This window comes from Seriola dumerili, unplaced genomic scaffold (assembly GCF_002260705.1).
Source record: "Seriola dumerili isolate Sdu_G_001 unplaced genomic scaffold, Sdu_1.0 BDQW01000017.1, whole genome shotgun sequence".
NCBI classification, from domain to species: Eukaryota; Metazoa; Chordata; class Actinopteri; order Carangiformes; family Carangidae; genus Seriola; species Seriola dumerili.
Window position 1 is genome coordinate 1,977,759 of NW_019174272.1, and position 17,572 is coordinate 1,995,330.

Genomic DNA, 17,572 nt, shown 5'->3' on the forward strand with positions numbered 1-17,572 from the left:
AATGTGATAACATGTGATCTCTACATTCTATTTTAGACAGTTTAGTTATGGTATGACATTGGTTAATCATGTCCGATGAAGCACGGCAGACAGATTTCACATCTTTGTTAAAAAGTGATACTGTACAATAGCTTCCATGGCAACAAGTTAAAACCACAGTGAGACCCCCTCTTCCGACTCCACCCCCCTAACCCCACCCCTCCCATATATATATATTACAGAAGTTCATTCCAAACAGGATGGTACATCTTGAAGAATAAAAAGACAAAGATCACGCTTTAAAGAGGAAAACTAAAAGACAAAAGTGAATCAGGGGCAGGTTTGAAATCATTGTACAAAAGAACAAACAGCAACCCACCACAACCAAACACTTATTCTTGAAAAATTCCATTGGAAATCAATTTCTTTTTACAGGTTGCACAGTTTATTTTTGATATACTGGGTGAGAGACTCCAGTATGCCAAGGGACAGGGGGCGATGGCAAGAAAGATGGAGGAAAGGACTTCACTCTTCCTCTGTGCATCCGAGTATTTCTACACGCAAAGTGATCCTGCCGTACCATGACCAAGGAAGGATCCGGATCAGCCGAGCGTAGATGGGCGGGTCTATCACGTTCTTTCTGTGTGTGTCGTTGTCAAAGTTCCCCTGGAATACCTGTGGAAACAGCAGAATGGAGGAATTATGATGATTATTTATAACTGATTGTTTATTTACACAACAAGAACAGAAGCTAGAGTCAAGGTTTTTTCTCTACAAAAACAAACCACCATGAAAAACCATTAATTAACTTCATTCAAAACTTCATTTTAATGCTGCAGCAATATTCAGGGGCTTTTAAGACTGAAAGAATAGTTACCAAATGCTTTAGGAGGCAACATGTTGTGACTTCTTTTTACTGGGAGGCAGGTGCAGAACATTCCTGGTGCATTTCTTGCCTGATTTCTCCAGACTCCAGTTACCTTGAAGGCCTTATGCCTGAACAGGCAGTGAAGTGCAGCCAATCAGAGTTTCAATTCAAACACTGCCAATAACGGTACATTCTCAGAATTCTATTCTTGGTACTTTTCTTTTATGCACCTCACAAGTGAGCACATCAGCAGTTTCCCCCTGCAGAAAATTGTGCGTTGTTAGAGCGGCACAGCTGGAATCCCACCTTCACAATTAGTGACAGACATCTACCGTTGTTTTCTCCTCCTCACCGAGCGCTGGTGTTATTAACATGCATCCTATGCTTGTTGGTCTTCTTCTTTCTTTCAATTTTGTCATAAATGTTCTTGAATTTTTCACTTTGGCAATAAAAGAAAGGCTTTGGTGGATGCCAGAAATGTTGCTATGAATGAAAAACCCTGTTTTTTTTCCAGCTTTGGCTCCATAAAACTCATAGCATATTGTGTTACAGACTAATGTGAGTTCCGGATAAATACACCTACACTGTTATCATGTAGCCACCAGCATATCCTTCATGGAAATACTGAAATGGTCATTGTATTTACTATATTCTACACATTGAAGTTGTTAAGAAAGAGATTTCAGTATGTACATCACTATTACATCAATTCAGTGAGAGCCATTAGAAAAGCCTTGAAACACCAGTTCAAGGATTAACCAGCTGCCAGATACAAACAAATATAACTGTCATACTGGGACGTGTGTTCTGCTGTTGATTATTAGAAGCTTTTTGTTGGTGTTTGCTTAATAGACAGCAGAATGAAGTATATTAGGAAGAAATGTATCTACAATGACTGCTTCATTGAAGGATATGATCATTTAATTTAAACAGACATGATTATGCCTGTGTAAGTGGGATGTAATGGGATTCACTGTTGTGTGAGATGGAAAATCACTGGGCTAAATCCAAGCAGGTGCTGGAAATAGGGAGGTTGGGGGGGTTGACCATTTTGAGAGTGAAGCTTCAACTAATTCCCTTTCATCCTAGGCGCTGGTTTTAGATTTAGCCGATCAACACATGATCTCCAAGGTTTCATCATAACAGGTATTACAGCGATGGCCATGCAGGGTTTTGGAGGACAATAGTTTCGACCTTGTGCAGTTGGACAAAATATTCACACACTATCCTAAAATAGAAGGTCAAAGAGGAGATTTGGAGATTCAAGTTTTACGTGCCCCAGCCTCTGTGTTTGTTAGTAAGCACATTGCCAACTGGAAGACACCATTCACATAAACCTCACGGCGGTAATTACAAAGAGGATAATAGAAAGTGAGAAAAGGAATTGGTCATACAAACTGCGTTAATGCCTCATTCGCACACACTAGAGATACAAAAGGAAACCGAGTAGGGAAGTTGTGAAAGGTTCAGCTTTATCAAAATGTCCGCAACCTGGTGACAATCTGTTGTGCCCCCCCCCATGAAAAAGAAAGAGTTATCTTGTGTTCCACTTCATTGGATAAATAACATATAAAAGCTGAATGAAAAATGTAATAAAAATATTTTTGACAAATTTGTCCACAGACAAACCAGAATGTCTTTGTTTTTTAAGACTGGCAAATCCTGCTTTTACATGGCTAATGTAAACATAATCTTAATCTTAATCTTAATCTTGTTTGCTCAACTAATATTCATCCAATCTTCTGCAGTTTAAGGGACATGCATCTGCTTACACTGCAGTTGAGAAAATGATAATATATATTTTCCTACATGAAACAAGTGTGCAATCTCATCCACCATCATAATAAACCAGAAAAGCTCTTAAAAATATAAATAAAAATATGACTCAAGTACATGATGGTGAAAATTAAACAAAGGTTAAAGGAAAATCAATATACATGAAATGTTGTAATTAATTTATTTCTTGTATGAAAACTAAAAACTAAACTTTTCAATTAACTTAAGACAAAACTTAAAGACAATATGAAGCTCAAACAAAGAAGCTATAGCTTTTACTTTTCTTTTTTTACGTGGTTGTGACTATAGAGAACAACACTCACATTTAGGCTGTTTGTAATTATTCACAAGTATATAATAGCTTTAGGCCACTTAAGCTTGATGTTGGTGCTTGTAACAACCTGAAATATTATAATTGGAAATCCCATTTCATTTTGAGCCTTATGTCACTTTCATCATTATAAAACTCTTAGAAAATGAATTCCACTAAAGCATATAATCATAGGTCTGAATAAGGATTCAATATTGTTCAGATTCTATAGAAGCTGGAGCATGAAAGACATGGTTTGAGCATGTAGTAGATACTGTTGTGAGCCATTTGGTTATCCAGTGTCAGCTGGACATATAAGATGTAATTGTCCCAGATCAATATGCAATAATGTGACAAGATATCAAACCTCCTCCTCCTAGCATGTGTGCGTGTTTCCATTGCTGTGACTTCTTCCATGTCACATCTTGTTCTCAGTGCTTTTGTGAATTAATCTAACTGAGGACTGAAGCTGATATCATGTGACAGGCTTACACTTTCATTGCTGTCCTTATTTCATTCTTTTTCCTCATTTTCTTCCTGCAGCCCCCCCCCTCTCATCTATACTGTAGCATGGAGCTGTAGTCAGACAAGGTTTGCATCTGCAGACAAGCAAAGAACACTACTCTCTGTCATCTCTCCCTCTTCCTCTACTATTTAATAATCAGAGAAAAATCAATAAATATCTAAGGTTTCCTTATCTTGTACTTCTGCAGTTTTCATATATTCCACAAATTTAGAAAAAAGAAATGATTACATCAACACATTTTTAAATAAACAATTATTGACATGACTCCATCTGAAGTCCTGAGCAGTGTGGTTAGGCTCTCCCATTTGCTCCAGCCCACATCTGTTTCAGTGCTTTTTGACAGTGATTCTTTCAACTGCATGATGCTTACACTGATACTTGATAATAAAGTTAAGAAAGTCACGTTGCACGGATCATAAAATTCTACTGATTTTAGAATAACACAACAATAAACACTTGACAGTGGAAAAAAAGAAATGTGTCACTTCCAGGAGTGTTGCCAGAACCATAATATTACAACCAGGGCACATAAAAGCACAATATAAAAGGCAGGACAAGAAGGCCATAAAGGCAGCAGCTGATTGAAATATGACAAGAATCTGTCCTAGACTGTCTGGGGAACTGCACAGTGTCAGAGGCAATGTCTCTAAAATAAACTGTCTGGAACAGGATATGTGAAGAATCTCAATAACAGGACAAATAATATCAGAAAGATAGCAAGGTGATGAAAATATCCTCGACAGCAACATATTGGCAAATGACTTTTAGCGTATTAAATAATTCAGAGGTAGAAAGAAAACAACAAAATATGTCATTTGAAACATGTCTAAACCAGAGGTACTCAAGTGTAACGAAATGATTCCAGCAATTACCAGCAAACTCTATGAAAGCTGTGTGACACTGAGCCATCTGCTGTTATTTCACAAAGCATTTTAAAGAGAGTTTCTTGCCACATAAGCAAGTATGCAATATGTAGACATTATCAATAGTTACTAAAACTTCAAGTATCGATTTCTTCATTTGCATATGATCAAACGCATTGCCTTGGTGAATCATATTTCCAAATTTCAACAAAATAGTTGTGCAGTAGGTTAAAACATGTATTTTACTATGCTGATCCGGTTTGCCGATGTAGACATTTTGCATGAATTCTATGAAATGTATTGTAGATCTTTCCCTCTCTGCCCTGCCTGCAACCCTGTTCTGTTGTGTTTGCCCTGTGGTTTGTTTCTACGCCTTACAACACCTCTGACTACTCGCATTCCAAATATGATTTCATTTACTGGCCTTTGCATGTCCATTCTGTTTTCTCAACGGCCATATAAATACAGTATATATACACGCACACATAACTATGACTAGTTGAGTTAGAGCAGTGGCTGCTGTAAATAGTGACTGTTACAGCAACATAATGAAATTACTGTAACTACGATTAGGTTTCATTAAGCTGAGGAATTAACAGATTTGATTTGTGTCCCACTTCAGCAATGAGAAAACAAAATACAGATAGAGCAGAGCATAAATGACGCAGCTCCTGCAGCTGAAGCCCGACCTGCTGTGTCTGACCACCGTTCATCCTGCCCGACATCAGGGAAAAAAGAGGATGAGCCTCTTGCAACTGCCGGGTGAAGAAGACTGCTAGTTGTCTGTGCTAGCTGCCAGCTACTAAAATACTTTAACAATGTTCTAGTTTTTCACTTTAAACTGTTAGTCTCCGTTTCTCTTGCCAAAGTCAGGAAGCACCACTGATCTCAGCAGCACTGAGACAATCAACCCTTTGACTTTGGCTAACACACACATCCAAGGTGTCTTTACATCTTATAGATTGACCTTTTAGTCAAATATGCGAGAGCTAGTTCACAGTAGGTCTCGCTTCATGCCCTCCAAGTATAATTATATTATCCAATAGTCAAGACACAAGCATACAGGGCACATTTCTGTGTGTGTCTTCAGACTGACCCAGGGGCCAAAAGTCTGCTCCCAACTATTGATTTCCCAGGCTGGTAGATTCATGGGTACGCATTACTAAGGTAGGCCTTATTTGTGTCCGGAGATACAACACTGCCCATACAAGAAAGCAGGTCGCTCACATGTTTTTTGCTCTCTGCCCTCTTGTTGCCTGAGCCAGCTGCGGTGATACCGGGAAAACTCAGCCACGTCTTCATTGAAAGGTCAAGAGCAGTGTGCCAGCTTAGGAGGAGGCAGTTACACTCTATCAAGCAGTAATACACAACTACTCACCTCTTTTAAGAAGCCAGGAATATGTGATCTAGTTATGTGTTTTATTAACCCTCAGGTGCGTTAAACCTTGAAGCTAATATTTTCTAGGGATGGTAGAAAAAGAAGGTATCACTATAATAAGTAGCTAATCTTAAAATGATTGTATTCCCAGCTACAGTATCTAACAGTCAGTCACCCTATGACCCGGAGGGAACTGAAGGCTCTAATGGCTAATTAACCCTGTGTCACCTGAGTGAAACACTATTAAACATAAATCAATTACCTTTGTGCTTGATTGCCCCCATCAACTGTGTAAATATTGACACCCAGGAAAGAGCAGTGGTGCAGCAATAGACCACGCAATGACCCAGGTGCGGATAGTGTGTGCATGTGGGATTGCAGCCGAGCCGATATGTATAATTACACAATGTACCCCAGTTTAATTATGTTTAAACAATGGACTAAGTTGTTACTTGTCAGTTAAAAGTGCAGTACACAGGTACTCGGCAACTCCATGGATTTTGTAGAGGGTTACCGTGGTGTGTGTGTGTCATGTGCCCCCGCTTTGACAACATCTGTATTCTGACAGAGCCTCCTCTCTCAATCTAGATGTAACTGCCTGCAGCCGCTGCCACACAGGAGCTGAAGGGGGGAGCTGAGAAGAATACTTACAAGCCTCTACCGGTGTGCCCAAACCAGACACCCACACACACACACACACACACACACACACAATATATCCCTTCCAAGTCGAGCATTGTGGTGTGGCAGGAGCACCCTCGGGAGTCCAACAGCCAAATGTGTCCTCTAGCATTAATGGCTGCTTCAGTTGACTGAAGGGGGAAAACACCTTGAAGAATCATACATCTGAACAGCCCCTTGGCTCCGCTAGGGACAAACTGATTGACATTTTCAGAAGCCTTGCTAAACATGCCTGCCCTCTAATACAGAGCACACACGCACTCAGATTGACTAGTCTACCCTTGGTTCTGCTCTGAATTATAGACAGGGAACACATGGACGATCAAATGTCTTGTGTCTTGTGCTATACATATATACGTTTTTCTCTTTCCTGAAAATGAGATTTAGAAATAAAACATAATAAACATAATAGGTTCCTGAGGTGTCACCAGTATTTTTCTCTCCTTCCCTTTGTTATTTCAGATGATTCTTGCCAGGCCTTTGGAAGCCTTCCAGTGCTCAGTATTTAGATTGAAAATCATGCTGAGCCTGCAGTGGCCCGTATCCAAAGATCATCATGGGTGTTGAAATTATAAACTCTCGAAGCAAAGAATTTGACTGCAGAATTGGAAAAATATTTCCGACGATCGGCTGCTACTGCTGCTCCGGCTCCGCAAAACAGGATAAGGGTATAAATTGATAACTGGCTATTGATGGGTATTATTCGCTTTGACAAAGTGCTGTCATATTACAGTGTTAGATCACTATCACACTGAGCCAAACAAAATAAAAATCTTATCTTGAAATGACAGTTAAAGTTACCACATAACCTCCACGAACTGCTCAGAATCAGTTTTTACGAGAAAGCCAGACATCATAGCTGATGCTTTTATGTGCACACACTGCAGGGCATGGACTGCAGTAAGACTTTGAAATAAGGTATTATGGAAAATGAGCGGCTGAAGGATTTTTAAGCCATTAGAGACCTATTCACAAATGCTTTCCTTTTGGATTATATTTTTTAAATGTGTGGAAGAAATTTGCATTAATAAATGAACATGGGCCAATATGCATTAAAGATTGAATCTAGTGAAATCTAAATCAATCTGCCTTCAATTACTAATCAAATACGGTGTCAAATAAGGGTCAATTGTTAGAAGGTGGTAGTTTTGTGTGCCTGTCTCACCTCGTCTAAGAGGTTGCTCAGCCACAAAAAAAGTTGCACTCAAGCATGACGACATTGTCTCTGCACCTGAATATCTTACAAGCACTTGAATTATCTGTGCAAACAAAATATGATGCACAACCACAAACCCTGGGGTGAGACTCAGCACCTCCAAGTCTCAGGCCATAGTGGTGGCCAAGTGAAGGGAGTTTAAGTATCTTGGGATCTTGTTCACGAGTGACAGTAAAATGGAGCGCGACATGGACAGGTGGATTGGTGCAGAGTCAGAAATAATTCAGATGCTGTACCGGACTGTTTTGGTGAAGAGAGAGCTGAGCCGGAAGGTGAAGCTTTCCATTTACCAGTCGAGCCTCACCTCTGGTCATGAGCTCTGGGGAGTGACCAAAAAAATTAGATGGCGGATACAAGTGGCCGAAATGAATTTCCTCCGTATGGTGTCTGGGCTCAGCCTTAGAGATAGGGTGAGGGGCCCAGACATCTGGAGGGAACTCAAGAGTAAAGCCACTGCGCCTTCGTGTCGACAGGAGCCAGCTGAGGTTTTCTGGGCATCTGATTAGGATGCCTCCTGGGTGCCTTCCTTTGGAGGTTTTCCGGGCACGTCTAACTGGGAGGAGACCCTGTGGTAGACCCAGAGCTCGCTGGAGGGATAAGGTATCCCAACTGGCCTGGGAATGCCTCGGGATCCCCCAGGAGGAGCTGGGAAATGTTGCTAGGGATACGAATGTCTGGAATATCCTGTTTAGCCTGCTGCCATCACAAACTGACCCGGGATAAGCAGAACATCAAATGTCTTTTTCATGTTCAAAGAGTTAAGTTTTGTTTTATGAGACCTTTTACACATGTTCACTTATGAAAATGTGGTTATTTATTCACGCAAATGTCTTCCACAAGTTTAAAAATGATAATTACACTGTAAAGCATTCTACCTATGATCATATACTTTGAGATTATATTCAAGACATAGATGAAGACCTAAATCAAACTGCAGAATAAAAAAAGAACATATTATATTCCATGATCTCAGTGTATAACAATTTCAAGCACCTCTACAGTATTTGCTTTTAGTGCGATATGAGATATGAGTTCTACTAGATCTCAGCTTCATAATTTTCCATAGTCAACACATCACCAATACGCGAATAAGCAGAAGAAGTATGGCATATCTTTCAATAACACAGAGAGAGAGAAAAGTAAACTACCTCTCTTGCCACCAGTGTCTGAAAGACAAGGGGCTTCAGCTTTGGCTCTAACCTGCTGCCTGCAGCTCTCCTGATATCAGCAGAAAGGCTGCTGCAGCCCTGTGCTGTCTCTGTTGTTGTGGGCGATTGGAATGGACATGTGTACTCTGTTGAAGGGCTGTAAACAAGATTTTCAGCATAGCACTGGCCAGGCCAGGTTTGACAGCACAGTCTTATCTGATCCCAAACCAGCGAGAGGCAGTGGGACAGACCAGGCACACTCAGTTTGAGCCACAGATAAGGAGATGCTAAAGAGAAGTGGAGAAGAGAAACAGACAGGTCCCAAAATCGACATGTTCATACTTAATACCTGCTTCAGGTTTCTACCCTTCCCGTGCATTTTTTCTGTTGACACTGTTTCTCTCGTTTCACTCAGAATGCCCCTTGCCTTCATGGTGTGATATATAATTCAAAACCTCAGTACTCACACTACCCATAGGCATGCATTTATGATTCCACTGTATTTTTCTAAGTTTGCTTTGCGCACATGACGATAAAGATGTGTTGTATACAGTCTGCTCAGTCAATATCTTCGACCTGTTTAAACCCGTTTGTGTTTGTCATTATGTGGTGTGAAAGCGACTTACCTTGTCCTTCCCTTGTTTCTTATCTTGATATACATTCCATCGCTCTCCGTCATTACTGTAAGCAACTTTGTATGAGCCAACAAACTGGACATGGCCAAAGTCTTTAGCTCCCTGGGTGATGATACCTGTGACCTTGGTCGGCACAAGCAAGTCCACCTGAGAGAGGAACAAAAAGAGAGAAACAGAGAGGAAGAGAGAAAAATGATAAATTTAAATGCTCAAGAAACTTAACTGATGAAAAAGTTTCAGAGATGATACATTTTCACAATCTAGTCAGCATCTGTTTTTTTTGTTTTTTATTCTTTTGATGTTATTAGAGGATTTACTGTATAAAGATACTGGGCGCAAGAAGTCAGTTTCAATTATTCACAGAGTATTGAACAACAAGGCTAAGTCCACAACCTCGCCTCAGCAAAACAGAAATCACACACTGCAGCAGCTTCTGAGACCCAGACTGCACCATTTGGGTTAATTTTTAATACACTCTCACATTTGTTGCAAACAATTTGCAGCGCAATGGTGCTAGGCAGTCAACACACAGACTTGCTACTTGTATCGACATTTTAGGGTTCAATTATGCTTCATTATTTAGGAAAGTGCACAACACTGCTGAGTTGAGATTAAGTTGAACCCCAAAATGCACGACAACAAGAATAAGCATTATAGCCCCACCACATTTACCTTGCTCACTCTGCTTCACAGAACATTTTCTGCAATTATGATTAAACAGGTCAAGCGTTTTCTAAGTGCGACTTTACCACCGTGTTATTTATGTCAGATGAATAATGTACAGTTGTGTGAAAGAATAACTACATCCCATGGAAATTGTTGACTTTTTCAACATATTTGAACAAGCAAACATTTGATCCAATTTGATACAGAGCTTATAGATGAAGGTGATGTACTTCAACAAAACAACAAGGAAAACTAGCCTTTTGAATAAAACTTCAACAGATGTAATATTCTTCTGTTGGCCTCAGAAGCGAGTATTGCCCGTTTTAGCAGATATAGCGTCTTGTAGGCCTTTTGCATAATTGTCCTAAAGACAGCTTGCTGAAATTTTTGACCACTTTGCATAAGAAATTCCTTCAGTTGCAAGATGTTTTCTTGTATGTACTGCATGTTTCAAAATCCCTACAAAACACAGATTTCAATGGAATTGATTCAAATTTCAGACAGACGGCCTCACATTATCTTCATGAACACTCTTTAATATGATGCAGAATTCAGTTTCAGAGTTTAATCAACGACTGCAAGCTGCCCAGTCTTTCAAGTGATCAAGCACCCCAAACCATGAGATTTCTACGACTATAGTTGTTGGTATGAGGTTCTTCTCTTGAAAGGCTGTCTTCGATTCGTCTGGTCTGAGCATGTTATTCCAAAATACCCGGCCTTTGCCTATCTCTTCACTGGCAAACTTTAGTCTCGCTCTCATGTTCTTTTTGGTCAGCAAAAGCTTTTTCCTGGCACACCTCCCATGCAAGTCAAATTTGTGCAATCTCTTTCTCATGGTAAACACATGCACTTAGATACCAACAATTGTTGAGTTACTTGCAGGTCCTTTGATGACTGGGGTTGTTGGAGACCTTTTTTTTGCATGAAATGATCTGCTCTGCTCTTGAGCTGACTTTGCAGGGGCGGCCAGTGCTGAACAAATTGGCAGTCGTTTGAGATCTACACCAAGATGATTTTCCTTTCAGTGGAGTGATTTATTTCAAATACTTTAGAAATGTGTTTAAATCCCTTGGCAGACTGATAAGCATCCATCACAACTTTTTTTTTTTTTTTTTCTGAAGGCCAGAGAGAGGTCTTTAGATCTCGGAATGATGACCCCACACAATTCAAGAGCAAAGATAACACCAGATCCTATAGATGACAGAGCTTTAAATAACACAGGTTCCACCTGCATTCACTAACGCTGTTCTAATTATTAGCACTTGATCTGGAATGCCTGTTTTTAATTTTATGGATTTAAAGGTGTGCAACATTTTTGTTTATCAAAATGACATAAAATTCATTTGTTTGTGTACATCAGTGGGTGTTGTGTCGTGTTCATTCAACAGTTTTCTGCACTGTTCTGCACCTTTGACATCTCTGTAGCAAAAAAAACAAATAAAAATAAAAAATATGACAAATTAAGGGTGTGAAATCTCCATAACTTCCCATGCGATACACTTTGTTTAAAGAGCATGTTGATTTATAATGATGGAAAAACATGTAAATAATTGATAGCATTGAGTGGTGTATTTCTAAATCCTCAAAATGCAAGTAGCCAAAAATGTTAGTATAAAACTGTCTCACACATACATCTATGCAGCACCAAGTCGCAGTCAACACAGGATGAAAAAAAGTGTACGACTTGGCATTTTGCTGTCACATGGGAAGACAGTGGCAAAATTTAGAAGCACAGACAGAGCAAGAGAGAGAAACATAAGCATGCAGATTTATTTACTGCTGAATATACACAGCATCGTGACAACAATACATCACACTAATTGGCCTGGTCATAGGCCAACATATACTGTGTCACATGGCTCTGGCGTACATTAAACAAATGAGCGAACAAACTGAAGTAACGCATGAGATATGGCTCAGGTTCATTCCGGGTCTTGACACATTGCAAACCACCACAGTGCACCGCAGCACATTGCACCACACTTTTATTACCTGCAATATCTTACAAACCCTGAAACAATTCTTTTTTTTTTTCCTGAGCTGTGATGTGAATGGGCTCACTCAGAGTTTTCCTCTCTCATAAGGTTCAACACAGCTCGAGAGCTTCTCTTTCCTTCCATCTACTTAAAGATTTAGAACTGTTCCCTGGGTGTTAGAGGGGCCTTCTTAAATGTAGACCCCCCTGCTGTGTACATAAGCAGGCGTAGAGCTGGGTCCTGACACACATGTAGACAAAGCCATGCCTGGGTGACTACAAAGCAAACTGTTGGCTCTCTGAAAGGCATCCAAGTGGGTAAACTCCCAGTTCTCCAATTGTGAGATGTTAAGCTAATGAAAGCGGGACAAAAAGGCATTGAAGTTTGCGTGCACACATAATTCAACTCTTAACAATGCTGTGGTTACAGGTATGCAATTATGCAGATGCTGCTCACAATGTACGCATGCTTCATTTGTTGTGAATACACTATTCATGGAGTTTCTCCTTCAGATGGAAGCTGCCAGTGCTTCCCTTTTTTGTGTAAAGTAGTGCACATTTCTGTTTCTGAAAGCAGCTGTGGCAGCAGTGTGGAATATTTTCCTGTGAAGTATATGATTACCTTTAAACAACAGTGCTGTTATAATGACAGTGACGCCGCAACCCCTGGTAAAAGGGGCCAGGAAGAAACAGTGGCACTGGCTGCTTGGTTGATTTAGAGAGGCATGACACCTCTCATTGTGAAGCTTTGATTATGCTCCAGTTGCAGAACGTTGAGGTAATCTCGCTCTACCCAAGCAGTCAAGTCTGCCACCAAAAACAAAGGCACGCTTGAAGGGGGAACCTGTAATTGCTGTCACAGGTAGCGGTCAAAAAATACGACCGCCCCCAGCGACGTCAGCTCCCAACACTTTGATGGCCCAAACTAAATTAGGGAGCGAGATAAGCTTGTTAAAGCTACGCCTCTCCTCCAGCCCCCGCCTTCTGTTCTTCTTTCATCACACTCTCAACCCCATCCTCTCCTCCATGCGCTGTTAACCCAGACAAACTAGGAGTGTGTGAAGTCTCTGTAGCAATCTCGGAATGCTTGTGGCGTAGATGTTCCAAAGAAAAACAACACGAGAATCAATTTTAGGAATTTACTTGCTGTGTCTGAGATTGAAAAATAAGATTCATGCAACTCTAATCTAAGCTTCCAGTTTCCCCACCAATACAGCTGCACGTCAAAAAAAGGGAGACAGGGTCAATTACTTATTTGTACTTCTGTTTGATGGCAGCGTGCAAACGGGCAACATTTGTGCATTTCTTCCAGACACACACTTATCTCCTGTGCTCATTAAGAGTAGACTTGGTGCGTAAATCACATGTCCCTATTTGAAGTGGCTTTGCCATCGCAATAAAGAGAGTAATGCAGCGAGAGGCAGCCTTATAAGAAGCCAAATGAGGCCCAGTTTCCTTTTTTATGAATACAGAACATGCATACACAGCATCCTGCTGACATTCTCCCTCCAGCTGTGCTAATTTAACTGTTTGTGTAAAACAGACATTTAATCTTCACAGCCTGTGCATGTGTTTCTGTGATACATACTTTCTATATATGATCCTCTTAGGTCACAGTGCAGGATTCAGAATTGCGTGCTCACACTTCACAAAGCCACGAGGACAGTGCTATGGCCCATCAACGCCACAACAGGACAGCTATCATTAAAGCTTAAAGCCAGGGTGAGAGCTTGAAAATCACCCTGTTACACTGCTCTTGTCTCCTCAGGCAGTCTGGAAAAAGCAACAGCAGGTCATTTTCTCACTGAAACACTACAACATGTGAAAAATCACAGTGTTAAACTTCATGTGATATTGCTCAACATGAAATAAAACGCCCCACCCTATCACCATAACACACAGTGATTATCGTATCGAGGTTTTGAAAGATGTGGGTATTTAGGAGGTATAGGGCTGGTCTTATGAAAGATGATATTGAGGTGCATTATGGGAACTGAGGGATCCAGTATTTCTGGAGGTTTATCTGTACTAGAAGCTAAAAATTATAATATCTCTTCCTCTCCTGCTTTGATTTTGACCTTCCTTATTCTCTCGTTAGACTCCCCTTATGGAAGTGAAATACTAAATTGTTGTAGAAATAGCCATCTATGGTCACTGTGTATTTTTGTGAGATTCACTTATAGCGTACAGAGTAAATAGACCAGATACAAAAATACAAGTGAATGTTCAAATGCCATCACTGTTGTTGGTTGGCGTGGAGAGAGAAATGGGAGCCTCACAGCCCCTCAGTGTGTTTTGGGCTTTAAGAAAAGTAGCATGGACTTTTTACATGAGATTTCAGATCTGTCTGCTATCCGAACATAGTACTTGCCACATGACAAAGCTCAATATTCTGTGCTGCTGCAACCATCTTCAGAGAAGCCCCTTAACCCAAAAAGCGCACCTAAAATGACCAAAAAGAAACGAGGGATGAGGCTGAAGGCAGACAATTTCCAGATAAATGGCTGACTGAATACAGCACTTCTCTACAGAGTGCAAAGAAAAGCCTGTTTGAGTCATGACACCTTTCTGAGTTTAAAAATATGCCGTTCCACACACAGGCGAGCTAGCTGAACCAATTCTATATGATGAACCAGGGTCTGAGTCTCACTGAGCTTGAAAGGCTGTTATGTGACATGTATGGCTTTTTCTCTATGAAAGCACATTGTCCCAGTACCATGAAAGTAAAACATGAAGAGATATAAAATGGTGTGCAGCACACTTAAAGCTGCACTCAGCAACCACATCGGCCCAAAAGAAATTGACTGAAACTTGTATTAATTAATTTAGTTTGTTTTGTTCATTAGTGCAAACAAAAGCCTGTAGCCTTTCACAAACTCAGCCCGTGGACAAAGAACCCTAATGACTTATTAAAATGGAAAATCTAGGGTGCTGATTATAAATAGCTTCAGGTCAAAATGAAAAAAAAAAAAAAAAAAAAAAAAAAAGGCAGAAAAAGTTTTTAAGAGCTAACAGCCTGTTCACAGACAAATTTAAATATCCTGAGAAAGTACACCTTTACGCCTTCAGGTAACCTGGAACACGAGGTGGCACTGAGCACGTCTGGTAGCATCCAACTGTTTTAAGATGAAAATCCAAAAATGTAATTCTTCATACTGATACAAACAAACAAATATAGAGCACATCTCATAATTTTACAGCAAACACAGAGGTTTATGACTTAGCATCACACAAGATTTTTGTTTGCCTTAGGTTTCAAGTTAATTATATGGAAAAAGGAGATATCCTGTTTGGAAATGTATAGTTTAATTTCAGGATAGAATGATAGTTTGTATAAAAAATCACTCACTTACTCTGGTTGTCACTACAGGTTAGATCTTCTCATTATCCAATTACACTAAACACAATCTAAACCTTCATGTACACTGTTTATGGATGTACGGTTAAGGACGGGGTCTCATTCTCCATTACTACATTATGACTCATTCTCTCTTCCTCTTTCTTAGGAATATGCACACATGCACACACATTCTTTCAATCAACTTTCTTTATTTGTTTCTTCTTCTACAGTATTATCTGATTTATCATTTTTGTGTGTCTGTAACTCATGGTTTGTCATGTTGTCTAACAGGCTCCATGCAGTAGCACACAGTCCTGTGTTTGACGTTGACATGAAGTCCTCCTTTCCAATTTCTCTGAGGCTATTATGTGGCACACACATGGTGCGCACACACACACACACACACACACACACACACACACACACACACACACACACACACACACACACAGTGAATCCTCTTTCTGACACTTTTGTTTCCATGGGCCGGCGGGGTGTCAGAAGGTCTAAATGCCCGCTGAGTGCGCTCACAGTGCAAGGACAGTCTGAAGTGTGACTCAGTTGCCTGGGAGCATTGAGGATTGTATAGGGCCTCAACTATGCTCAATGGTATAGGCAATGTCATGGAGAGAAAGCATACTGTGTTAGACCGATCATGTGGCACTGACCACCTTCCAGCAAAAACTTAAACATTTTCCTTGTTTGAAATTTGACTTGTTTGCAGTATTTTTGAAACTGCTCAATGTGGGATGTGAGTCAAACACTCTGCTGAAAGAAACATCTCCATGTGGAATAAGCTGTCCTGACATGAGGACACGCGTCTTTGTTGCAGAGCAAGATGACTTTTGGCAGCGCATTACAAGAGTCAGCTGGTTGGCCGGACCAGGCAGATCTTACAGCCAAAATGCTGGGGACATAAATAAGAGAAAAGAACTGTGTAGTGACTGATAGTGAATTGCAAAGTGGTGGCAGGCACACAAAATTTGTAAACAGTTTTACATGGCATGAACATTGCTATGCATTACTTCCCTCTCTTATGCACTCTAGTCTTTAGGCCAGCACACGTGCTGAAGCAATGCTGCATGTAACTGAAATAAAGTCTTATTTACTAAGTCTTACTTAGTCTTATTCTCTCTAAAAATATCTACAGTTTTTCCCTCTTCACAGTACACCTGCTGTGCAAAGAATAGCAATCAGCAAAGACCAGAAGAAATACCTTTCAAGAACCGTATACTCACAGTTCAAACAATTTTAGCCGTGCTTGCGGCATGACTGTAGGGATGGTGGAATCAACCCTACAGCCATGGCCATGTAATTTAAAACAGATATTCATGGTACCCAGAGGATGACTTCTACTTGGTGATCCCCTATCTTCTCCAAAAGCAAGCCAATATTTTCATTTATCTAGTGAAACACGTCAATATCTACTGGGTCGATTGGTGTAACATTTTTTTTTATAAACATTCATCGTCAGAAGATGTATTCTAATTACATTGGTAATCCCCTGACTTTTCCTCTAATGCCACTGTGTGACTGACATCTGTGGCTTTGAGTGAAATATCTCGACAACTATAACATGTATTGTTGTGAAATTTGCTACAGATGTGAATATTCTCCCCCAGAATGAACTGCAATAACTTTGGTGATACCAGGTCAAAATTTCAATACTTTGGTTTATGACCAAGTACCTTCAAACCTAATGATGTTACAATCAGCCTCAGATGCAGTTTGTGTTTAATTTTGATTAGGAAATGCGAGCCTGCTAAAACACCATGACGGTGACCATGGCAAACACTGTGCCTGGTAAAGATCAATATGTTAGCATTGTCACTGTGAACGTTAGCATATCTGACTGTCCTTAGCAAATACTGCTTGTTTAATCCCTTTGAGAATTGGTAGAAAGGTAAATTGGTGAGGCTGTGTTATGTATGACTATAAATGCAAACATTTTATTGTAACACAGCCTGGTTTGAAAAGTGACCCATCCCCTCCCTATTAGTTTGCAACACAAACACCTGCGTGGTCAGCTTGTTTTTTTTTTTTTCCTTCCATTTATAATTTAACACCATAACTTAAGTGCTCTAAAATAGAAAGTGCACATTAAAGTATTATTTAATTTTTGTTTTTTTCTTCCAAAACAAAGGCAGCCCTCAATCAAACCCAGTGTATCAAAGCACAAACATTAGGACCTGAAATCCTATTCTAGTAGGC

At 40.2% G+C, this 17,572-nt stretch overlaps 1 protein-coding gene across 2 annotated transcripts in view; it reads right to left on the bottom strand.

The window, feature by feature from the left end:
• Positions 1-207: 207 nt before the first annotated feature.
• edil3 (EGF like repeats and discoidin domains 3) overlaps positions 208-17,572 on the bottom strand; it is a 109,116-nt gene continuing 91,751 nt past the window's right edge. For both annotated transcript variants that reach the window (XM_022754858.1, XM_022754850.1), the window contains exons 9-10: positions 9,372-9,527; positions 208-654 (exon numbers count right to left, since the gene is read on the bottom strand). In XM_022754858.1, coding sequence (XP_022610579.1) covers positions 505-654; positions 9,372-9,527 — 306 coding nt within the window. In that variant the 3' untranslated portion in view covers positions 208-504. The remainder of the gene's footprint in view (positions 655-9,371; positions 9,528-17,572) is intronic.